Source organism: Panulirus ornatus, chromosome 56 (assembly GCF_036320965.1).
Source record: "Panulirus ornatus isolate Po-2019 chromosome 56, ASM3632096v1, whole genome shotgun sequence".
NCBI classification, from domain to species: Eukaryota; Metazoa; Arthropoda; class Malacostraca; order Decapoda; family Palinuridae; genus Panulirus; species Panulirus ornatus.
The window spans coordinates 1,247,038-1,273,823 of NC_092279.1; the positions used below are offsets into that span (position 1 = coordinate 1,247,038).

Sequence of the window (26,786 nt, forward strand, 5' to 3'; positions counted from 1 at the left end):
CATTTCCCCTCTCATATATCACTTATGGCCTAGGCTTAATGTGGACTTTTGTCCGTGACTGGAGCCTCAAACGTTATACATATATATATAAAACAGTTTATAGTTGTGTTACTGGAGTGATAGTTTTCATACATGGTGCTTTGACAAGAAAATAGTGAAATTGGAAGAAAAAAAATGTAGCTTAGACACTGAAGCTTATTGATACAGTGGTTAAATTGATGAGAACTACTATTGACGTTTGTGTAAATAAATTATACATTTCCCTTTTCCATAGCCAGAGGTTGAACCATTATGTGACACTCATTTTCTCATTTCATTTCAAGCTCGAAGTTTCAGTTTTCTAAATTATTTCTTACTTTTTTCATATGTATATATATGTATATATGTGTGTGTGTGTGTATATGTGCGTGTGTATGTGTATGTATATATATATATGTATTATTTTTATTTATTTTTTTTTATTATACTTTGTCGCTGTCTCCCGCGTTTGTGAGGTAGCGCAAGGAAACAGACGAAAGAAATGGCCCAACCCCCCCCCCCCATACACATGTATATATATGTATATTATCCCTGGGGATAGGGGTGAAAGAATACTTCCCACGCATTCCTCGCGTGTCGTAGAAGGCGACTAGAGGGGACGGGAGCGGGGGGCCAGAAATCCTCCCCTCCTTGTATTTTCTAACTTTCTAAAATGGGAAACAGAAGAAGGAGTCACGTGGGGAGTGCTCATCCTCCTCGAAGGCTCAGACTGGGGTGTCTAAATGTGTGTGGATGTAACCAAGATGTGAAAAAAGGAGAGATAGGTAGTATGTTTGAGGAAAGGAACCTGGATGTTTTGGCTCTGACTGAAACGAAGCTAAAGGGTAAAGGGGAAGAGTGGTTTGGGAATGTCTTGGGAGTAAAGTCAGGGGTTAGTGAGAGGACAAGAGCAAGGGAAGGAGTAGCAGTACTCCTGAAACAGGAGTTGTGGGAGTATGTGATAGAATGTTTTTTTTTTTTTTTTTTTTTTTTTATACTTTGTCGCTGTCTCCCGCGTTTGCGAGGTAGCGCAAGGAAACAGACGAAAGAAATGGCCCACCCCCCCCCCCCCATACACATGTACATACACACGTCCACATACGCAAATATACATACCTACACAGCACGCTTCACATGCCTTGATTCAATCCACTGACAGCACGTCAACCCCTGTATACCACATGACTCCAATTCACTCTATTCCTTGCCCTCCTTTCACCCTCCTGCATGTTCAGGCCCCGATCACACAAAATCTTTTTCACTCCATCTTTCCACCTCCAATTTGGTCTCCCTCTTCTCCTCGTTCCCTCCACCTCCGACACATATATCCTCTTGGTCAATCTCTCCTCACTCATTCTCTCCATGTGCCCAAACCATTTCAAAACACCCTCTTCTGCTCTCTCAACCACGCTCTTTTTATTTCCACACATCTCTCTTACCCTTACGTTACTTACTCGATCAAACCACCTCACACCACACATTGTCCTCAAACATCTCATTTCCAGCACATCCATCCTCCTGCGCACATCTCTATCCATAGCCCACGCCTCGCAACCATACAACATTGTTGGAACCACTATTCCCTCAAACATACCCATTTTCGCTTTCCGAGATAATGTTCTCGACTTCCACACATTTTTCAAGGCTCCCAAAATTTTCGCCCCCTCCCCCACCCTATGATCCACTTCCGCTTCCATGGTTCCATCCGCTGACAGATCCACTCCCAGATATCTAAAACACTTCACTTCCTCCAGTTTTTCTCCATTCAAACTCACCTCCCAATTGACTTGACCCTCACCCCTACTGTACCTAATAACCTTGCTCTTATTCACATTTACTCTCAACTTTCTTCTTCCACACACTTTACCAAACTCAGTCACCAGCTTCTGCAGTTTCTCACATGAATCAGCCACCAGCGCTGTATCATCAGCGAACAACAACTGACTCACTTCCCAAGCTCTCTCATCCCCAACAGACTTCATACTTGCCCCTCTTTCCAGGACTCTTGATAGAATGTAAGAAAGTAAATTCTTGATTAATATGGGTAAAACTGAAAGTTGATGGAGAGAGATGGGTGATTATTGGTGCATATGCACCTGGGCATGAGAAGAAAGATCATAAGAGGCAAGTGTTTTGGGAGCAGTTGAATGAGTGTGTTAGTGGTTTTGATGCACGAGACCGGGTTATAGTCATGGGTGATTTGAATGCAAAGGTGAGTAATGTGGCAGTTGAGGGAATAATTGGTATACATGGGGTGTTCAGTGTTGTAAATGGAAATGGTGAAGAGCTTGTAGATTTATGTGCTGAAAAAGGACTGGTGATTGGGAATACCTGGTTTAAAAAGCGAGATACACATACGTATACGTATGTAAGTAGGAGAGATGGCCAGAGAGCGTTACTGGATTACGTGTTAATTGACAGGCGCACGAAAGAGAGACTTTTGGATGTTAATGTGCTGAGAGGTGCAACTGGAGGGATGTCTGATCATTATCTTGTGGAGGCGAAGGTGAAGATTTGTATGGGTTTTCAGAAAAGAAGAGTGAATGTTGGGGTGAAGAGGGTGGTGAGAGTAAGTGAGCTTAGGAAGGAGACTTGTGTGAGGAAGTACCAGGAGAGACTGAGTACAGAATGGAAAAAGGTGAGAACAATGGAAGTAAGGGGAGTGGGGGAGGAATAGGATGTATTTAGGGAATCAGTGATGGATTGCGCAAAAGATGCTTGTGGCATGAGAAGAGTGGGAGGTGGGTTGATTAGAAAGGGTAGTGAGTGGTGGGATGAAGAAGTAAGATTATTAGTGAAAGAGAAGAGAGAGGCATTTGGACGATTTTTGCAGGGAAAAATGCAACTGAGTGGGAGATGTATAAAAGAAAGAGACAGGAGGTCAAGAGAAAGGTGCAAGAGGTGAAAAAGAGGGCAAATGAGAGTTGGGGTGAGAGAGTATCATTAAATTTTTGGGAGAATAAAAATTAGAATAAAAAGATGTTCTGGAAGGAGGTAAATAAAGTGCGTAAGACAAGGGAGCAAATGGGAACTTCAGTGAAGGGCGCAAATGGGGAGGTGATAACAAATAGTGGTGATGTGAGAAGGAGATGGAGTGAGTATTTTGAAGGTTTGTTGAATGTGTTTGATGATAGAGTGGCAGATATAGGGTGTTTTGGTCGAGGTGGTGTGCAAAGTGAGAGGGTTAGGGAAAATGATTTGGTAAACAGAGAAGAGGTAGTAAAAGCTTTGCGGAAGATGAAAGCCGGCAAGGCAGCAGGTTTGGATGGTATTGCAGTGGAATTTATTAAAAGGGGGTGACTGTATTACTGACTGGTTGGTAAGGTTATTTAATGTATGTATGACTCATGGTGAGGTGCCTGAGGATTGGCGGAATGCGTGCATAGTGCCATTGTACAAAGGCAAAGCGGATAAGAGTGAGTGCTCAAATTACAGAGGTATAAGTTTGTTGAGTATTCCTGGTAAATTATATGGGAGGTTATTGATTGAGAGGGTGAAGGCATGTACAGAGCATCAGATTGGGGAAGAGCAGTGTGGTTTCAGAAGTGGTAGAGGATGTGTGGATCAGGTGTTTGCTTTGAAGAATGTATGTGAGAAATACTTAGAAAAGCAAATGGATTTGTATGTAGCATTTATGGATCTGGAGAAGGCATATGATAAGAGTTGATAGAGATGCTCTGTGGAAGGTATTAAGAATATATGGTGTGGGAGGCAAGTTGTTAGAAGCAGTGAAAAGTTTTTATCGAGGATGTAAGGCATGTGTACGTGTAGGAAGAGAGGAAAGTGATTGGTTCTCAGTGAATGTAGGTTTGCGGCAGGGGTGTGTGATGTCTCCATGGTTGTTTAATTTGTTTATGGATGGGGTTGTTAGGGAGGTGAATGCAAGAGTTTTGGAAAGAGGGGCAAGTATGAAGTCTGTTGGGGATGAGAGAGCTTGGGAAGTGAGTCAGTTGTTGTTCGCTGATGATACAGCGCTGGTGGCTGATTCATGTGAGAAACTGAAGAAGCTAGTGACTGAGTTTGGTAAAGTGTGTGAAAGAAAAAAGTTAAGAGTAAATGTGAATAAGAGCAAGGTAATTAGGTACAGTAGGGTTGAGGGTCAAGTCAATTGGGAGGTAAGTTTGAATGGAGAAAAACTGGAGGAAGTAAAGTGTTTTAGATATCTGGGAGTGGATCTGGCAGCGGATGGAAACATGGAAGTGGAAGTGGATCATAGGGTGGGGGAGGGGGCGAAAATCCTGGGAGCCTTGAAGAATGTGTGGAAGTCGAGAACATTATCTCGGAAAGCAAAAATGGCTATGTTTGAAGGAATTGTGGTTCCAACAATGTTGTATGGTTGCGAGGAGTGGGCTATGGATAGAGTTGTGCGCAGGAGGATGGATGTGCTGGAAATGAGATGTTTGAGGACAATGTGTGGTGTGAGGTGGTTTGATCAAGTAAGTAACGTAAGGGTAAGAGAGATGGGTGGAAATAAAAAGAGCGTGGTTGAGAGAGCAGAAGAGGGTGTTTTGAAATGGTTTGGGCACATGGAGAGAATGAGTGAGGAAAGATTGACCAAGAGGATATATGCGTCGGAGGTTGAGGGAACGAGGAGAAGTGGGAGACCAAATTGGAGGTGGAAAGATGGAGTGAAAAAGATTTTGTGTGATCGGGGCCTGAACATGCAGGAGGGTGAAAGGAGGGCAAGGAATAGAGTGAATTGGATCGATGTGGTATACCGGGGTTGACGTGCTGTCAGTGGATTGAATCAGGGCATGTGAAGCGTCTGGGGTAAACCATGGAAAGCTGTGTAGGTATGTATATTTGCATGTGTGGACGTATGTATATACATGTGTATGGGGGTGGGTTGGGCCATTTCTTTCGTCTGTTTCCTTGCGCTACCTCGCAAACGCGGGAGACAGCAAAAAAAAAAAAAAAAAAAAAATATAAAAGTCATTAAATCATTTAAAAATCCTTGCCATGACTTCTCTGTCTTGAACAAAGTCATAAATCCTTGCCATGACTTCTCTGTCTTGAACAAAGTCATAATTTACCATAATTGGTGAACCATTTGACTGGGTAATGACTCTCTTACTTCTAACATAACTATAAACTCTAAGCTTTCATCTGTTTTCAGCCACATATACTACCAAGTGATTCTTACTTTGACGAACAAGTCTCTCATTTCCTCTACGCATATCTACATAATTTACTCTATCTTGGTAAATGGTCTCTGAGTTTTCTATGCATTACTAATGTAAACAACAAGCACTTCCTTATATTACTGCTCCACCACTAAAGCCTTGGTCTGGAAAAAGACTATCTAATCTGCAGTAACATATAAGCTCCCTCCACTACTCTGGAGAACTTGGCTGAAGCTTTTCTAAGCTTCATACATATATCATTTTCATTAATGATATCATCCCAGATTTGTCTGTCAAATTTCAAGCAAATGGCAGCACAGGGCTCCTTGAAGTGCCATGTATAACCAGGATCATATAACATAACACCCACATAACTCCAAAAATTAGCTGGCTGACTTCATCAATCCCCAGGGTATAAAGTACATTTTCTCAGGTGTGGGTCAAATAAATCTTTGTCATAGCACAGCAATTAATACCTTGTTAACCTCAGAATGGATCCAAGCCTATAAGCATAACGACAAAATGACAACCCTAAACTTAATAATGTGTACCATGGAATGTCTGGAGACTATAAATCAAATTACTTAAAAAAGCCTTACCTGTGCTCTTTCCCCATCATATTTGAATTCACAAGTGAATTTGGCATTTTCAAAACGTTTGAGGACTTCTGAAACCCCTGAAGTAGGATGTGCTAACATAGGTTTCAATGGAATACCTGGCGTTAGCTGACATCGATTTGGGAGCTCTTCAAGACCCTCCTCCAAGAGAACTGGTATAATCTTGTCATAAGATGGGAACTCACTGAAAGATTCAAAACATAGTACAATCATTTCAAGTAGAGAAACTATCTTTGGGGCTACCATCAAAATGATTACTAGACTAAAAAATACATAGAACAAACATAAGCAGAAAATTAACATAAATGGTCAATAAATGATGAAAGTAAGGGGATGGACGTTGGAGATACTTCTGGGAAGAGAAAATCAAACAGGTTTACATGATGCAAGGCTGAGAGGAGGGGAATCCTTTTTCACTAGGCTGGCATGAGGGGTGTGAAAATCAGGCCAGCTAGATGATACATGTATGACACTGTTAATGGGGGACAAATGGTTTGAAGAGATATTTCAATGGAAGCATGTCACAGTAAATTCAATAATTCTAAAGTTCAAATGCAAAATGGTGAGAATGACTATCAGTTGCGTTTGTGCTGTGTTATAACAGAGAAGCAGGGGTAAAGGACAATTCTGGAAGTATCATGGAAGGTTGGTAGGCAGCTAACAACCAGGGAAGCACATTACCAGTACTATCCACCTGGGTATCATGAGGGTTAGTGACAGCTGCTTAGTGAGCCAGCACTTCAGTGGTTGTCATGTTGCACTCCTCTGACCTAGGTAGCTGTCATTTTTGTGTCTCACCCACAAATGGACTATTGACATTCTGTCCACAAACACAGAATCTCTCCTTGTCATACATAACATCTACCAACACTTAACTCACAGAGCTCATTCTTCTTAACTCTAATTTTTCCTGCAGTGAGTACTATGTGTTACCCCTGCCTTTTGGAAAAATGGTAGAAGTAATAGGTAGAAGTAGTTAGTAGGAACATTATGTAGAAACATCTGGTAGCAGCAGATAGGAGCATTAGGTAGAAGTAGGCCATACGAACATTAGGCAGGAGCTTCTGCAGGCCCTGCACTAGTTACCCTCTGCCAGTGACCTGTTGAGCGTGAGACACTATAGGCTAAAAAGCAGTAATGGAGTTCACTATTTATGGAGACTAATGCTTTGGCCACCTCCTTGAGGAAGTTCCAGTTGGAACAGGCATCAAAGATATAGATCTATTCTATCTGTCCATATCTCTATTGCACATTCCCTCTGAGAACTCCCATCAAGGGGTGACCATGACAGAAGTCTCCATTCATCCCTGTCCTTACATACCTCCCTCACACACACCATTTCAACCATTCTTCCACTATTTCCCTCCCTCCAGTACTCCCCCACCTATTTGCCTAAGTCACAGGTGGTTTTCCACTCACACCAACCCCTTTAATTGTACTATCATACACTCTTCTTGTGAACTCCCTGTCTTGCATTCTTTCCACATGCCCAAACCACCTTAAAGTATTATGTTTCACCCTTTCTACCACACCACATTTCATTCCCTGCCATACCACATCTCTCATACACCCCTTCATTTCTTTCTTTATTCCATCTAGTCACACCACATGCTCTTCTCAAATATAGATAGAATGGACAGATCATATAAGAGCAATTGATGGGTGAAGAACAGAGATGAGTAGGGAAGTGAAATGTACATATGTATGGGATCCTGGGTGCATATGACAACAGTGGAAGAAAATGCGAGTGCAACAATATACATGAGAGTTGCAAATACTTACTTCAAACATTAACATGTTCATAAATGATTAGTACAGACACAAAGAAGGAAGGAAAAACAAGAGCATGACTGATTTGTTACTCTAGCAAGGAGGATTATGATATGCATTGTACAAAAGGTGCAATCAAAAAGACAGGGACTTGTCACATTGTATATCATATTGTATGTCACTTGTATACAGTTTAGGCCAAGAAATAAAACAAAACAAAGATGTGTAAGAATGGAAACATTAAGGAAGGATAGGTAAAGCATACTTTCCATAATACATTAAATGGAAATCTGAGAGGATTCAAATTTGTTCTGAGTGAGGTGGAAGTGATATGTAGACGCTAGACTACAAGGTAGTGTGTAGCGAACTATGTATATGGTGTGGAAACAGATGCAACATGAATAAATGAAAATCTAAAAAATCAGTGGAGGAAAAAAGGACAATTTCTTATTTTCCCTAAACTTTTCAGTCATCTTTCTTCCACAATCTTCATCTACTTTTTACTTGCTTTCCTCTTTTAGCTTCTTAATATTTCATTTCCAAATCTTATATTCTCCCCTTTTCCTTTCTTTTGACCTTTACTTCAATGACATTAACTGATGGAGAATTAATCTCTTTCCTTATACAATCTCACAACCTAATTAATGCCCTTCCTGATATCACTACAAAATGTACTCAGGGTAAAATTCTTTTCAATAAACTGAATCTCACAAAGCAAGCAAAAGAAACAAAAAACTGAGACCATTTTGCAAACACTAACTGAGCTAGAAAGCTGTAACCCAAATGAATTGGGTGGAAGGTTAGGAGAAAATGAAGGTTTACCTAAATAAAATATCCTGAACAAAAAATTCCTGAAATATCACTGGCTCATACCAAACTGTATTAACAAAATGAAGTGCAAACAACACCTAGCATTAAACACTCACCAATATGTTGTCTTCAAAATAAGGCCATAGTTCTCTAATTGTGCCTTCAACTTGTCTGATGCCATCCCCTTACCAGCATCAATGACCTCTGGTGGATACTCTTGGCCAGGGGGAGATAGGAAACACGCCTGAGCTATTGCCTGTCAATGATAGCAAAAGCATTTATGCATACCCACGGTATTCATAACAAAATTATACCTGAGACTACTCAAAAACTGACATATTTCTCATTCTTATAAAAGCTTTATAGGTACTATATATTTTAAATACATGAGGAACTGAAGAAAAAATCATTTCACCTACTTGGAGGACAGACTGCTCAGCTAAACCAATGCGCAGCTTTCCACCTAGAGATCGAATGAGATATCTTGCCTCAGAAAAGCGACATGCCACAAACATTCCCTTGATCTTGTCAATTTTCCTGCTTTGTGACTGAAATAAAAGCACAAAGTTTGCAACTGGTAGATATCATGTTTTATGCCTAAATGCTTTTTCCCTCTTAGAGGTAGCATAAGAACAGGCAAACATCAACTTCATTTAAACAGATCCACTCTCTAGTTGTCAAGTATCATAAACTAATAGAGCCTATCATCTACAGCCAAGTCCTACAGAGTATTTCATGGTTTATCTTAAATAGACTCATACTTGAAGAGGACATCTCAGTGGGGTAGACAAAATCCAGTCAAGTTCAATGGATTCAAGACCCACTTTCTTCCCATCTCTCTATCAAAAACTCCACATAACTTCTGTCTCTCCTTTGATGGTTCTGTAATTCCACCTCTTAACTCAATGAATATACTTGATGTGGCTTTTACATCCACCCCTTCTTGGAAACCCCTCATTACAGAAATAGCCAAGTCTCCCTTTAAGAAACTGGAAGTCCTATCTAAGTGTCAAAATTCTTTTCTTCTGAAGTTTCTTTTCATGTTAGCTGAGGTGCTATCCCGCCCCACAGGAAACAGCATTGCTACCCCCTGCTTCAACAAGGCAGCCCAAGAAAAACAGACAAAAAGGCCACATTCATTCACACTCAGTCTCTAGCTATAATGTGTAATGCACCGAAGCCTTTCCATGGTTTACCCCAGATGTTTCACAGGTCCTACTTCAGTCCACTGACAGCATGTTGACCCTGGTATACTACACAACTCCAATTAACTCTATTCCTTGCACGCCTCTCAGCATCCTGTTTGTATAGGCCCTGATCGCTGAAAATCTTTTTCACTCCATCCTTCCACCTCCAATTTGGTCTCCTGCTTTTCCCTGTTCCCTCCACCTCTGACACATACATCCTCTTTGTCAATTTTTCCTCACTCATTCTCTCCATATGTCCAAATCTTTTTCATCACATCCTTCCACCTCCAATTTCATCTCCCACTTCTCCTTGTTCCCTCAACCTCTGACACATAACCTCTTTGTCAATCTTTCCTCACCCATTCTCTCCATATGTTCAAACCATTCCAACATACCCTCTTCTACTCTCTCAACCACACTCTTTTCATTTCCACACACCTCTCTTACTCTTTCAATACTTACTCGATCAAACCATCCTCAAACCACATATTGTCCTCAAACATTTCATTTCCAACACATCCACCCTCCTCCGTACAACCCTATCCATAGCCCATGCCTTGCAACCATATAATATTGTTGGAAATACTCTTCCTTCAAACATACCCATTTTTGCTGTCTGAAACTACATTCTCTTCTTCCACACATTCTTCATCACTCCCACAACTTTCACCCTCCCCTACCCCATCCTGTGGCTCACTTCCATGGTTCTATTCACTGTTATGTCCACTTCCAGATATCTAAAACATTTCACTTCCTCCAATTTTTCTCCATTCAAACTTCCATCTCAATCAACTTGTCCCTCAACCCTACTGAACCTAATAACTTGGCTCTTATTCACATTTACTACCAACTTTCTCCTTTCACACTTTTTCAAACTCTGCCACAAACCTCTGCAGTTTCTCCCACAAATCAACCAATAGGGCTGTATCACTGGCAAACAACAAATGACTCACTTTCCAGGCCCTCTCTCCAAAACTCTTGCATTTACCTCCCTAACCATCCCAACCATAAACAAATTAAACAACCATGGGGACATCACACACCCCTGTCACAGACTGACCTTCACTGGGAATCAATCACTCTCCTCTCTCCCTACTTGTACACATTCCTTACATCCTTGGTAAAAACTTTTCACTGCTTCCAGCAACTTACCTCCCACACCATATACTCTTAAAGACCTTCCACAAAGCATCTCTATCAACCCTATCATATGCCTTCTCCAGATCATAAATGCTACACATAAATCAATTTGTTTTTCTAATTATCTGTCGCGCACATTCTTCAAAGCAAACACCTGATCCACTCATCCTATACCACTTCTGAAACTACACTGCTCTTCCCCAGTCTGATGCTCTGTACATGCCTTAACCCTCTCAATCAATACCCTCCCATATAATTTCCCAAGAATACTTAACAAGCTTATGCCTATGTAGCTTGAATACTCACCTTTATCCCCTATGCCTTTGTACAATGGCACTATGCAAACATTCCGCCAATCTTCATGCACTTCACCATGATCCCTACATATGCTGAATATCCTTACCAACAACACAGTCACCACCTTTCTTAATAAATCCAACTGCAATACCATCTAAACCTGCCCACTACTTATGCAAATTTTTTTTTTTTTTTTTCGCTGTCTCCCGCGTTTGCGAGGTAGCGCAAGGAAACAGACGAAAGAAATGGCCCAACCCACCCCCACACACACGTATATACACACGTCCACACACGCAAATATACATACCTACACAGCTTTCCATGGTTTACCCCAGACGCTTCACATGCCTTGATTCAATCCACTGACAGCACGTCAACCCCGGTATACCACATCGCTCCAATTCACTCTATTCCTTGCCCTCCTTTCACCCTCCTGCATGTTCAGGCCCCGATCACACAAAATCTTTTTCACTCCATCTTTCCACCTCCAATTTGGTCTCCCTCTTCTCCTCGTTCCCTCCACCTTCGACACATATATTCTCTTGGTCAATCTTTCCTCACTCATTCTCTCCATGTGCCCGAACCATTTCAAAACACCCTCTTCTGCTCTCTCAACCACGCTCTTTTTATCTCCACACATCTCTCTTACCCTTACGTTACTTACTCGATCAAACCACCTCACACCACACATTGTCCTCAAACATCTCATTTCCAGCACATCCATCCTCCTGCGCACAACTCTATCCATAGCCCACGCCTCGCAACCATACAACATTGTTGGAACCACTATTCCTTCAAACATACCCATTTTTGCTTTCCGAGATAATGTTCTCGACTTCCACACATTCTTCAAGGCTCCCAGAATTTTCGCCCCCTCCCCCACCCTATGATCCACTTCCGCTTCCATGGTTCCATCCGCTGCCAGATCCACTCCCAGATATCTAAAACACTTCACTTCCTCCAGTTTTTCTCCATTCAAACTCACCTCCCAAATGACTTGACCCTCAACCCTACTGTACCTAATAACCTTGCTCTTATTCACATTTACTCTTAACTTTCTTCTTTCACACACTTTACCAAACTCAGTCACCAGCTTCTGCAGTTTCTCACATGAATCAGCCACCAGCGCTGTATCATCAGCGAACAACAACTGACTCACTTCCCAAGCTCTCTCATCCCCAACAGACTTCATACTTGCCCCTCTTTCCAAAACTCTTGCATTCACCTCCCTAACAACCCCATCCATAAACAAATTAAACAGCCATGGAGACATCACACACCCCTGCTGCAAACCTACATTCACTGAGAACCAATCACTTTCCTCTCTTCCTACACGTACACATGCCTTACATCCTCGATAAAAACTTTTCACTGCTTCTAACAACTTGCCTCCCACACCATATATTCTTAATACCTTCCACAGAGCATCTCTATCAACTCTATCATATGCCTTCTCCAGATCCATAAATGCTACATACAAATCCATTTGCTTTTCTAAGTATTTCTCACATACATTATGCAAAAAATATTAAAGATAAATCTCCACCTTGAATCCCTTGCGAACAGGCAGTACTAAGATCTCAATTTTTTTTTACACTGTACATAATAATCTTTCAAGTCGGAGTTTTTTGTTTTATAATATTACTTTTTTGTATGTAAATACACTGTATGTATTACATGACACATTTATGAAATACCTGATAATTGTACTTACAAAAAAGTTCTTCATTGCTTCTGCTTCTACAAATGTACTGCAGACAAAGGTAAAGAATGGGGATTACAAGATGATAGTGTGATTGTGATGGAACATTTGTTGGATATCACTATCAGGGAAGAACAAGGCAAAAACCTTATCACTTCAAATTCAACGTCAGATACATAAGAGCACGATTTTGGTGGGAACCTTAAACGTGGACATCCAGATATTACATGTTTTCAGAATATGGATATTCTGACTTGAGATCTTATATGTAACAAAAATAAAAACTTAAGAAGTATTACATACAGCATTGCCAGTCATAACTGCAATCTCCTTCAGTTTGTCAAACACCCCTGGGACTGTTAATTTTGCAGGCTGGAACATGATTCTTTGGTTGGATCGTGATTGTTCTGCCACAAGTCCTAAATCTCCTTTTTCCTCTGCATCAAACTTTATCTTTTCAAGGCTTCTTCCAGTAGCCTGAGCTATTGTGCGCATCAAAATCATACCTCCAATACCCAGTTCAACACCTAGTAAGGAAAAGAGAAAAAGACGAAATTCTGATCACTGATATGACATGATGCACTACAAACTAGAATGACATTAGAGTAAATTAATACCTATCTATTATCTAACTGATAATACAGTACTTATGTGGGATGCAAAATCATATATTCATCTTTAGAAGCAATTACAGGTATCCAGTTAAATGACAGACTTACATCCCTAGAACACATTAAGCAATATTTTGCAACAAGAGCAATTAAAACCCATTCCATGGAGTGATTTACATTGCTGAGTAAAAGACTTTTGCATCCAACTTCAGTATAAAATATACAAGCAACAAGTCACCCTGAGAAAAACTTACCACATCCTTACTTTGCTTAATTTCAATATCTAATGAAAACGGAAAATGTGGTGATGAGGGTCTGAGGTCGTTGAAGACACAGTAGGATTGGAGTGAAGTTACCGGCAGGGAAAGGGAAGGGTACTACATGCTCTGAATTATCTGGATCAGCAAATATTTCAACTGGAGATGGATGTGAAGTTTTCCTAGGCCTTTTGAAAAAAGTCATCCAGTGTCACGGTGTGGCATGCCTCTTCCTCTATATATATCTCCCTATAGCCACATTAAAGGTTTGTAAGCCCTCTAAAGAATAAAAGGGAATATTAATACCTAAGCAAACACCTTGGTTGTACGGTGGAGTATGGTAATGGAAGTTTCTGCCATTTCCTCTTAGAGTTTTTGTACCTTTAACAGCATAAAATCCTCATTAGTCATGCACTCAGAATCTCCAACAACTTGAAAATGCAGTCTAGTTTTGGTCCCCAAACTATTGAAAGATTAGGAAAAAATTAGAACAAGTACAAAGATGCATCATAAAACTGATCCCATCCCTTATAAATCAGGCACACAAAGAGAGGTTAAAATGACTGGATCTCCCCCCTTAAAAATGCAGACCTTGCAGCAACTTAATCGAAGTGTTCAAAATTCAGCAAGTTTGATAAAGTAAATCAAGAACATCTTTTCGAAATATAATAAAATACGGTTACCAGGATAAATGGAATAAAACTCAGGGCTACAAGATGAAGTACAGAAATGGGAAAAAGCTTTTTTTCCTATGGGTGTGTTAAGCACTGGAACAAGTTACCATCAGGCGTAATGAATGCTAAGATTATAAATATCTTCAAAAGTCGTTTAGACAAATATTCTATAAATTCAGGTACACAGAGAAAATGCCAAACATAATCTATATAAATGAAAGCAGTAATGGGGACAGTAGAAGGCTAATGTGCAGCAGCAGGCAGTCGGTGACAGCTAAAAAAAACTGGTGAGTGAAGTTACATTTTCTTGTCTAGTTAAACTTATTTTTTCATCAGACAACCCAGTCATGGGCTAATCAGGCCTCCTGCTGTCTGGTTTTCTCACATCAACTCATGTAAACCCTATCTTGTTCTCTAAATTCTTAAAAACTAAACCTTGTTGGTAAGAGTTACAACTATCAGCTGGATCTGGGGAATTATTTCTGCTTAAAACCTGAGAAACCACTGTAAACACTATTTACTTTCATGGGTTTGACTTTGCAGAATGTACTTCTCAGGTGATAAGCCTTCAATATGGCAATCATATCCTGATCCATGAGCTGAAGAATGGAAATGGAGGAACTCCATCCTAACACTTAACGTCAAGTGTTTAGGATGGTCTGCAGCACTGCCAAGAATACACAATTATTTGCTCGCTAAGTTTGTACTACCACAGCAACACTCTACAGCTAGAGAGAGATACCAATATACCACTCATAAAAAGATGCTTTGGGTTATTCAGTTTTCACAGTCTGGGATTTTCAGAATGAATTATTTGCTTAAAGTCTCCCTCAACATTCCCTTCAACAAGACTGTCAAGCAATATCTGGCTGCCTTGAGCCCTGGAGCAGTCTTTTTTTTTTTTTTCTCATGTATGTGGCATGCATTCTTTTCCACAATAAACACTGGTTGAGGTTTGTAACCTTCCTCAACAATTTTCTTCAATTACTCATGATATGAAGTAAAGTTGCTGGTGAAGAAGAGAAATGTTTACAGGGAAGGAGTGCAAGTGATTGGGAGATATGCAAATGAAACAGGAAGGAGGTCAAGAGGAAAGCTCAAGGGCTGAAAAAATGGGCATATGGGGGTTGGGTAACAGATGACTCTAGAAAGGTACAAGAATGAAGGCACTTATATAACACTGCAATCAGAGAGGTCATATTCTAGATGAGAAACTGATAAAGATCTAAAATAATATATGTGATGGTCCTCACAAAAGAGAAAAATCTTAATCCAGGAGTTCATTCAGTGAGTGAACCGCTGAAGACTAAGAGTATTTCAAATGACTATTGATTGAGCTCAGAGGAGGCTCTTTTGTGTGCAAAAGTAGAAGTGCGAGTGGATCTCATCTACTGATCAACACAAAATATTATGTGAATAATCAAGAAGTACATTAGTAAGTAAAATTTCACTTCTTACACCTGACACACACTGGTAAGTGGGAATGAGCTGTGAGGCTATAAGTGACTGATCCACCTGAACCCTTTAACCAGACCTGACATAGACTTACGCTGCCTGTTGAATGGTACTTCATACAGATCTATGATCCATGCTTTTTCAACAACCTTGGAATCTCAGCTAATTTTTGGTGGAAGTATTAGATCACTGAGGCTTTCATATACAACAAATATGCAAGATTTCTTCCATAACGCTTGTCATGGTGTGAGGAGGAAGTTACACGAGACTGCTAAAAGTGGATAGCATCAACTGTTATTTCCCCTGTAGCATGAAGAGTCTAGCAATACATTTAATAATCAATTTGCTGATAAAAATCTATTTGGATGGTAAAAAAACAAACCAAGTGTATCAAAACATTATACAAACCAGGTGGTGAAGGTCAAGACATGTCAACACCAGTCTGTGTAGCACTTACACACATCTTAGCAATACATTCCCACAAGAAGATTTCATTTTTGCAAGGAAAAGTTAATGCATATCACTTGCTTCTCTCTTTTTATTTTCACATGATGCTCTTCCATTTCAGAAGAGAACTTTGTTTTCCCTTTACTTAGAAAACATCCATTTTTCAGGATGCACCAGGACATTTATTTGCATGCTTAAGACATTAAGTTCATAAGGATGGACAAACAGAGACATAATGAGGAAGAAACGAAACAATGGAAGTAAACAGCAAGAGGGTTTAATATGAGACATGAATATATATTAGACAATAAAACATAAGAATCAACTGGAAAATAAAATAAATTGATAAGAATACCTTCATACGCTGGTGCAACTTTGTTGAGACATAGGTATACACACTGCAAAAGGTCACTAGGTGATAAAATTATCACTGAACGAAAGAAATTAGCCAGAATCTTGATGGTCTTCAACCGGCCACTAGTTTTCTCAATATGTTCCATTGTTTTTGCCAAAGCAAGGTAAGGTACTCTGTAATATCAGGTAAGAATTTAAGGGGATAGCAAAGAACTATGATAAGAAAAAATTTATCAAAAACAATATCATGATTATGTAAAATCAAATTGTAAACAACTACCAAAAAAGTGCTTCATTTTGAAGCATAATGTGATCACCAACAAAAATATCTCATGACCTCATTTTTCTTAATCTACAGTACACCAATTATTCTAAAATGCCCTTAACTCTGTCACTATAGAATTTTGTATGCCAGTTACTTTAAACATATCAGAATTCCATCACAAATTAACTGGTAACTGTTTTAAAGTATTTCATAACTGATAAATTCACTCATTCACTGCCACTAAACTTTTCATTTGTAAATTGTTTCAGTGCAATACTCGGCAGCTCCACAGTAGATTAAAAAAACATGTTTTAAAAGTCCAGAATCACAGACATACTTCACAACAGACCTTTAGTTCAACAAATGTTCAAAATGTATGATATGAACTTGCGTACCCATGAGTCTGGATATAAGTATGCAAGTTCATGACGTAATTTTAAAGTGTACTAAACTACCAGTAAACAGTGAATTATTCCTGTGATTTTGAATTTTCGAACCCCCTATACATTGCTAAACTGTTCATGGGGGTAAAATCATGCAAATACCTTGTTCACTTAAATCCAAAGACTAACTTATATCAGCAGCACGTGGTGCTACCAACACATGAAAATGGAAAACTTATCTTTCAACTAAATTTACCAAATACTTCCATTAAATGTATATAGCCTAAGAACCAGATAGGATACAGAGTTCATTTTACAGCACTTCACATCACTGTAATATAATAAGAATCCATGCACAATGAATAAGGACACCTCATCCAGAAAGTATCCCATACTGAGTCATTTCTAAGACACAAAGATAGCATATCCAAGTCTCCCTGACTTAGTAATTGGTAGGATACACTACTTATAGCATAAATACACCTATCCTTGAAAAGAGACATATAAATTTCAATAATAATGTTCTGGAGTTCACCATTCCCCAAATGGATAATGTAACTATTCAGTGTTCTCAAGAACATTGTGACAAACCATCTTGGAGAAGGTCTAGCTCTAGCAAGATACTAAATTTAAAGGTGCTCTTCATGTGTAGGCCTACAGACACTGCTGCACATTAATACTCTGGTTTTAAAGATCTTGCAAAGTTACTCTTAACCAGAGTACTGCAGAAAATTATACTTCTTGGATAGTACGACAAAATAAATTTCAACATATTTCAAGATCTGTGTCAGTTGACAAAACCATCAATTGAATGGGAAGTATGAAGCAATCAAAGCTTGCTTTGCTATCTAATTACCATAAACCTGGCTGACACTATCAAAAGAGTAGATACAGAGGAAGCAGATAATCAGCTTTCTTATGTAGAGCTGCTGAATTTTCAAATTTTCCTAATGTATCAAGAAAAGCTTGCACAGGACTAACTGCTGGAACCTTCTACAGCAAATTGAAGAAGAGATATATTCAAATATAGAGAAATCTTACCTTTCTGATCTGCCCCAAAAGGCATCCTCAACTGGATGATAGTTATCCTTAGCAGGGTCATAATCAGCACCAGAAGCTTTGACAGCTCCAGAAGTTTTGGAAAACGGATTTATTAGTGGTTTCTTTTTCACTGCATCAGAAAGTTTGGTTGGCATTCCTTTGTTTGGAGACCCTTCATCTTTTTGAGAAGTATCTTTCTTCTGGGGAGAGGAGTTATTTTCTTCTGATTCATCTTTGTCAGTCACATCACCCTTAGAGGATGAGCATGGGCTATTTTTTTTCCCTTTTTTAGTGGCATTGGAAGATTTCTTGAAAGATGACACATTCTCATCTTTGGGAGATTTGGAGGCTGGTGACTTTTTAGCTGAAGTTCTAGGAGCTGTAAAGATGAATGTATTGCGATCAAGATATTCAAATGCACCCTACAAACTGATATAAACTGTTGTGAAGGCCATCCAAACAGATACTAAGTCATATAATATTGGGAGGTAAGTTTGAATGGAGAAAAACTGGAGGAAGTAAAGTGTTTTAGATATCTGGGAGTGGATCTGGCAGCGGATGGAACCATGGAAGCAGAAGTGGATCATAGGGTGGGGGAGGGGGCGAAAATTCTGGGAGCCTTGAAGAATGTGTGGAAGTCGAGAACATTATCTCGGAAAGCAAAAATGGGTATGTTTGAAGGAATAGTGGTTCCAACAATGTCGTATGGTTGCGAGGCGTGGGCTATGGATAGAGTTGTGCGCAGGAGGATGGATGTGCTGGAAATGAGATGTCTGAGGACAATGAGTGGTGTGAGGTGGTTTGATCGAGTAAGTAACGTAAGGGTAAGAGAGATGTGTGGAAATAAAAAGAGCGTGGTTGAGAGAGCAGAAGAGGGTGTTTTGAAATGGTTTGGGCACATGGAGAGAATGAGTGAGGAAAGATTGACCAAGAGGATATATGTGTCGGAGGTGGAGGGAACGAGGAGAAGTGGGAGACCAAATTGGAGGTGGAAAGATGGAGTGAAAAAGATTTTGTGTGATCAGGGCCTGAACATGCAGGAGGGTGAAAGGAGGGCAAGGAATAGAGTGAATTGGATCGATGTGGTATACCGGGGTTGACGTGCTGTCAGTGGATTGAATCAGGGCATGTGAAGCGTCTGGGGTAAACCATGGAAAGCTGTGTAGGTATGTATATTTGCGTGTGTGGACGTATGTATATACATGTGTATGGGGGTGGGTTGGGCCATTTCTTTCGTCTGTTTCCTTGCGCTACCTCGCAAACGCGGGAGACAGCGACAAAGCAAAAAAAAAAAAAGAAAAGAAATAATATTAACAAATGCTATAAACTGAAAAAGATAACACATCTTACAGTTATACAGATATTTATCTTTATTTATCATACTTTGTCGCTGTCTCCCGTGTTAGCAAGGTAGCACAAGGAAACAGACGAAAGAATGGCCCAACCCACCCACATACACATATATATACATACACAACCACACATGCACATATACATACCTATACATATATACATATGTACATATTCATTCTTACAGCCTTCATCCATTCCAGTTGCCATGCCACACATGAAATGGCACGCACGTCCCCGCGCACGCACGAGGTAGCGCTAGGAAAAGACAACAAAGGCCACATTCATTCACACTCAGTCTTTGGCTGTCATGTGTAATGTGCAGTTATACGGTAAAACTAATAAATGTGGAAGAGGTATGATAGGAACAACAGAAAAAAGATGTTGATAGAACAATGGGGGGTTTAATTACAGAAAACAGTTTGGAACAATGATGGTTTTGGACACAATGATGGGAACTGCAAGCACAAACCTACTAAAACAGAGTGAGAGAGCACACACTGGAGAGGGATAGTAAGATAATTTCACATGCAGCAAACATGAGCAAAGGTACATCAAAAATTCAGAAAGCTTAGGAAATGTGTATTGCTGGATCTTTTATTCTTCTGGATTTCTGTATTGCTGGATCTTCTATTCTTTGGGATTTCTGAGTATTATAAAGGAATACATAAATCAAAATCGAACTTACTGTGCTTCAAGTAAGTTTGGCTTGGACTATTACAATACCATAAGAATACATCCCTCATTTTCTCTTACTATGTATATGCACACACCACAATGTGAGTAAACTGAATAGGAATGCTAAAAATAATCTTTATATTTGATTGCCACTTCCTGCTTTAGTGAGGTAGCACTAGGAACAGATGAAGAAAGGCTGCATTTGCCCATATCCTCTAGATGTCATGTGCAATGCATCAAAACAACAGCTCCCTCTCCATAACCAGGCCCCACAGACCTTTCCATGGTTTATCCTCTATGCTTCAAATGCCTTGGTTCTGTCTACTGACATCACATTGACCCCTGTATACCATACTGCTCCAATTTACTTTATCCTGTGCTCATCTTTCACCTCCTACATGTTCCAGCTCCAATCATTCAGAATCTTTTCACTTTATCTTTCCATCTCCAATTTGGTCTCCCCATTCTCCTTGTTCCCTCCACTTCTGACATATATATTCTCTTTATTAGCCTTCCCTCACTCTTTCTCTTCACATGTCCAACCATTTAAGCAAATGCTCATTTACTTTCTCAACCACATATCTTTTTATTACATCTCTCTCTTACCCTCTTATTACTTAATCAAATCATCTATCTATCTATCTATCCATCTATATCTCTGATGCCTGTCCCAATGGGAACTCCCTCAAAGGGGTGGCCATGGCAACAGAGTCTCCATAGCGAAAGAATTCCAGTGCTGCTTTCCAGCCCAAAGCACCTCACCCCTAACAGGCCACTGGCAGAGGGCAACTCTAGTGCAGTGTTTTCAGAGGCTCCTTCCTCAAGTTCTATCTCATGCTCATACCCACTACTTCTACCTAATGCTTTTGCCTAAATGTCCCTACCTACTACTTCAAACCACTGCTCCAACCATTCTGCTAAAAGGCAAGGCTAGCGCATAGTGCTAACCGCAGGAAAATCTAGTTTTGAAGAATGAAGTGTGTGAGTTAAGTGTTGTCAAGGGTTACACATGACAAGGGAAGATTGTATGTTTGTGGACAGAATGCCAGCAATCTATGTTAGTGAGGCAGAAAGAAAAGACAGCTACCTGGGTCAGAAGAGTGCACCATGACAACTATTAAAGTGCTGGCTCACTAAACAGACATCACTAACACTCTTGATACCACATACTGTCCTTAAGCATTTCATTTCCAACACATCCACCCTCCTCTACACAACTTCATTTATAGCCCATGCCTTGCATCCATATGATATTGTTGGGACTATTATAATTCAAACATATCAATTTTTGTTCTCCCAAATAACGATCTCTCTTTCCAAACATTCTTCAATGTTCCAAGCACTTCTGACCCTCTCATTTACCCTGACTCACTTCCTCTTCCATGGGAATAGCTAAGACCACCTCTAAGAAACTGGGTGTCCTGTTTAGATGCCGAAACTTCTCTTCTGAACAGTTTTTCTGTTTATACAAGGGACTGATTTGTCCTTGTATGGAGTTTTGCTCTCACATTTGGGATGGTTATAGCTCCATATGCTTACTTCACAGAGTTGAGTAGAAAGCAATCCAACTTATAAGCTGTCCTACGCTAACTTTCAAACTTGATTCCCTTGACCTGAAATGCAACATTGTTCACTTTCCCTCTTCTATAGGTATTACTTAGGTTTTCCCTCCCAAGAGCTGGCTGCTTCTGTACCCCATCACCAGCTAGACCAAGCAATATCCGGCAAGCTGCTGCATCACATGATTATTGTGGCCATTGGCAACTCACTGGTGGGCCGTTTTGATACCTACTTCTTTCCCTATATGTCAAAGCTTCAGAACTCTCTACCTTCTTATGTCTTTCCCAATATCTATGACCTGGCACATTTCAAAAGACAGGTCTTTCACTTCCTCCAAAATTCATAAATACTTTCCCTTGTTTTTTCTTTTTCTGTTTCATAATTCTCACTATATTTCAATTAGGGCCCGGCCTTTATGTGGACTTTTGTCCGTGACTAGAGCCTTCAATAAAAAAAAAAGGGTCCATATACTGCCAAGTCCACTCCCAAGTATCTAAAACAATTCCCCTTCCTCCCACTTTACTGATCTTTTTTGGCCTTTAGATGGAAAGGTTAAAATACGATTTTCTACATTTTTAAAGTTTCCAGAATTCTGATGTCTATATTTTTAGTAATGTACCTGTACTAAAGCAAAAATACTCATCAATCGAATAGATACACAAAACCTCATATCTTTTAAATGTAAGGCTGCTCAGCAGTAATTCAAACTGTACTGGACTTGATATAATGATGAATCTGAGGGTGAAAGAAGAGAATGAGGGTTGTGAGAATGCAAACGTTATATAATACCATTTAGGAAATAAACCTTACAGAAAAAGCTGGATATAGCTGTTGGCTTGGGCCTGCCTTGTACTATCTTCTCTTTACTGTGGCTCTGACACTTGTCTTCTACATCACCTTCTTCAGAGCTGTCTATCTCCATTCCTACTTCATCCTTCTTTATGGTTGTTTTGCTGTCATCATTTTCTAAAGAGTTTGTCTCTTCATTTTCCAGGTCTGATTTCAAGTCAACACTTCCATTGTTTTCTTCGTCTGATACATTGATGGTCTCTTTCTCTTCTTTCAACTTCTTTATCATATGTCTTTGCTTGTTCTCTAAGCAATCACTCTTCCGTTTCATTTGTTTCCTAGCTGAAAAGACAGCAAAAAAAAAAAAAAAATTATTTACCCTAAGAACATGTCCAATACATTCCTGTCATGGAAAATACCTGTATGACATTAAATGTAAAAGAAACTCGCCACCAAAACAGGCTTTCCTAGTGAAGCTGGAGTGAACTTAGGGATAAATGAAGGGACTGCAACTTCCTTATTTAGACTATGGAGGGAGATATATAGGAACTTGAGCTTTTGTACTGGCAAGCTAGTACATGAATCCCTCAACATCTGCTTAAATACTACCACCTGACATAAGTTTTAAGCTAGTGCTCATTTTCATATGCAGTATTGTCTTCAGAGTCAAAACTACTCATCCTAGTTTTTTTTTTTTGCCGCTGTCTCCCGTGTTTGTGAGGTAGCGCAAGGAAACAGACAAAAGAAATGGCCCAACCCACCCCCATACACATGTATATACATACACGTCCACACACGCAAATATACATACTTAAATAGCTTTCCATGGTTTACCCCAGACGCCTCACATGCCCTGATTCAATCCACTGACAGCACGTCAACCCCGGTATACCACATCGATCCAATTCACTCTATTCCTTGCCCTCCTTTCACCCTCCTGCATGTTCAGGCCCCGATCACACAAAATCTTTTTCACTCCATCTTTCCACCTCCGATTTGGTCTCCCACTTCTCCTCGTTCCCTCCACCTCCGACACATATATCCTCTTAGTCAATCTTTCCTCACTCATTCTCTCCATGTGCCCAAACCATTTCAAAACACCCTCTTCTGCTCTCTCAACCACGCTCTTTTTATTTCCACATATCTCTCTTACCCTTACGTTACTTACTCGATCAAACCACCTCACACCACACATTGTCCTCAAACATCTCATTTCCAGCACATCCACCCTCCTGCGCACAACTCTATCCACAGCCCACGCCTCGCAACCATACAAAATTGTTGGAACCACTATTCCTTCAAACATACCCATTTTTGCTTTCTGAGATAATGTTCTCAACTTCCACACATTCTTCAAGGCTCCCAGGATTTTCGCCCCCTCCCCCACCCTATGATCCACTTCCGCTTCCATGGTTCCATCCGCTGCCAGATCCACTCCCAGATATCTAAAACACTTTACTTCCTCTAGTTTTTCTCCATTCAAACTTACCTCCTAATTGACTTGACCCTCAACCCTACTGTACCTAATAACCTTGCTCTTATTCACATTTACTCTTAACTTTCTTCTTTCACACACTTTACCAAACTCAGTCACCAGCTTCTGCAGTTTCTCACATGAATCAGCCACCAGCGCTGTATCATCAGCGAACAACAACTGACTCACTTCCCAAGCTCTCTCATCCACAACAGACTTCATACTTGCCCCTCTTTCCAAAACTCTTGCATTCACCTCCCTAACAACCCCATCCATAAACAAATTAAACAACCATGGAGACATCACACACCCCTGCCGCAAACCTACATTCACTGAGAACCAATGTTTCATTAAAAATAACTTAATGAGCTAGACTTTACATCTTTTTTCTTTTGTACACAATACATCTATCTAACCTTTTTACCTACAATTATCAACAGTCCTTCTGTTCGTGGAAGAGGATGAGTGTTAACACATGCCTTATGAAAAAGGATCCATGATCCACATAGTACAATATCTGCACACCTTTGGGAGAATTCTACAGGGATGCAGAGTACAAACTATCCTCATGAAATACATTCATCTCTTTTTAAATGTGTTCATCATACAATTGTATGCTGGTCAAAACACCCTAAAGATATATATACAGCTTCCCACCTAAGGAAATTGAGCTACTGTTTCTCAACCTATCTCTTAATTATCATTAACTCCTTCAAAGAGCTACATACAATGAGTTCCTTTCGTGGGTTTTGATCCTGCAGAACTGAAGTCCCTTAGACCAATCCCACAGGCTGGCAAAGGAAAGCAACCCTCTCTTCAATGTAGGAAACGTGCTACCCATATGAGAAACTACATAAATAAACCTGAAAAATAAACTATAAGTCTTGAAGATATTTCAATCTTAATTAGATTACCTGTCTTCCTCAAAGGTGGAACTGTCTCAGGTGTGAAACCTGGAGAACCTTCTGAAGATAAGGCTGATTTCTCTGGTGTAGTGAAGGCAGAGGATTTTGATGGTCCTGGACTTGATTCTCCACATTTTGCTGGCTCTGCATTATCTTCCTCTACTGAGTCATCTTTCTTCACTGCATTTTCCTCTTGGTCTTCATCCACATCAGTGTGGACCAATTCTCCTTCCTCTTCTGTCTCCATTTTCTCTTCTTCTGTACAAGATTTCACTTCCATATTGGCTACTTTATCATTCTCGTCCTCTGTATCCTGGTTTTCATCCTCTAGTCTATCTTCATCTGATTTCTCAGGTTCTTTTTTCACATCATTATCATTTTCATCTTCACCTGCATCTTTTCTCTTACCATTCTTTGATGATGGACTCTTCTTTTGCTTTCCTGATTCATCTTTTTGCTTTTTAATGCTCTTTTTTACAGTTGTTTTTTTTCCTGGCTTCTTTGTTTCATTCTTTTTGTTACTACCTTTTTGTTTTGCTTTAGTATCTAAATTCTTCTTGTCAGGAGCAGCCTGCTTCATGTCATGATCTTTCTCTTTCTCTTCTTTACATGTGTTCTTAAGTGGACTATTTCTTTTTTTATTTTCTTTTTCTTCATCAGATTTATGGGAACTGAAAAAGACAAAATTTGTCTTCTAGTAAAATGTATATTACTAAACACTGTAAAAATACATCCTAATGTAACACAATGGGATAATAATGTCAGTTTTTACCAAATTCTTAAAACATCTGAGAAACAAAGACATTAACTAGTTTACCCAAGTTCTTGGTTTATTTATTATCTATTTTGCTTTGTCGCTGTCTCCCGCGTTTGCGAGGTAACGCAAGGAAACAGACGAAAGAAATGGCCCAACCCACCCCCATACACATGTATATACATACACGTCCACACACGCAAATATACATACCTATACATCTCAATGTACACATATATATACACACACAGACACATACATATATACCCATGCACACAATTCACACTGTCTGCCTTTATTCACTCCCATCGCCACCTCGCCACACATGGAATACCATCCCCCTCCCCCCTCATGTGTGCAAGGTAGCGCTAGGAAAAGACAACAAAGGCCCCATTCGTTCACACTCAGTCTCTAGCTGTCATGCAATAATGCCCGAAACCACAGCTCCCTTTCCACATCCAGGCCCCACACAACTTTCCATGGTTTACCCCAGACGCTTCACATGCCCTGATTCAATCCATTGACAGCACGTCAACCCCGGTAAACATCTAAATTTTTCTGGCTACAGTAAACTTCTCTCTTTCTCTGAATTTTTTCATATAAAAAAATCAATATAACATTTCCAACAAATTTTTAGGGGGGTGGCTAAATCAAGGAGTAGAGTGTAGCGTATAACTGAAGCATGAATGGAAAGCACAATAAATGAAAACATGCTCATGATACTACTTGTAAGGAAAGCACGATAAATGAAAACATGCACATGATACTACTTCTATGGAAAGCACGATAAATGAAAACATGCACATGATAACACCTCTAAAGAAACAGACATTTCACCAATTATCTATGTATCTATATCTCTGATGCCCATTCCCTTCAGGAACTTGCGTCAAGTGGGCGGCTGCAGCAAAAGAGTCTTCACAGATCACTGTCCTTGCATACCACCCTCACTTACACCACTCCTCACATTCTTCCACAATCTTGCTCCCTCCAGTATTCTTCCACTCTATTTCCCTGTCACAGGTTGTCTTCCTCTCACACCAACCTCTTTAACTGTATTAACATATACTCTCCTTGTAAACTCCCAGTCCTGCATTCTTTCCACATGTGAAAACCACCTCAAAG

The 26,786-nt window shown here is 39.9% G+C and overlaps 1 protein-coding gene across 1 annotated transcript in view; it reads right to left on the reverse strand.

Moving 5' to 3' along the window:
* Nucleotides 1-26,786, reverse strand: part of DNAlig1 (DNA ligase 1) — a 92,028-nt gene that overhangs the window by 40,549 nt on the left and 24,693 nt on the right. The window contains exons 4-11 of the mRNA XM_071693608.1: nt 24,917-25,578; nt 22,550-22,870; nt 18,152-18,530; nt 16,464-16,636; nt 12,968-13,191; nt 8,758-8,886; nt 8,455-8,594; nt 5,741-5,942 (exon numbers count right to left, since the gene is read on the reverse strand). Of these exons, the coding sequence (XP_071549709.1) occupies nt 5,741-5,942; nt 8,455-8,594; nt 8,758-8,886; nt 12,968-13,191; nt 16,464-16,636; nt 18,152-18,530; nt 22,550-22,870; nt 24,917-25,578 (2,230 nt within the window). The remainder of the gene's footprint in view (nt 1-5,740; nt 5,943-8,454; nt 8,595-8,757; nt 8,887-12,967; nt 13,192-16,463; nt 16,637-18,151; nt 18,531-22,549; nt 22,871-24,916; nt 25,579-26,786) is intronic.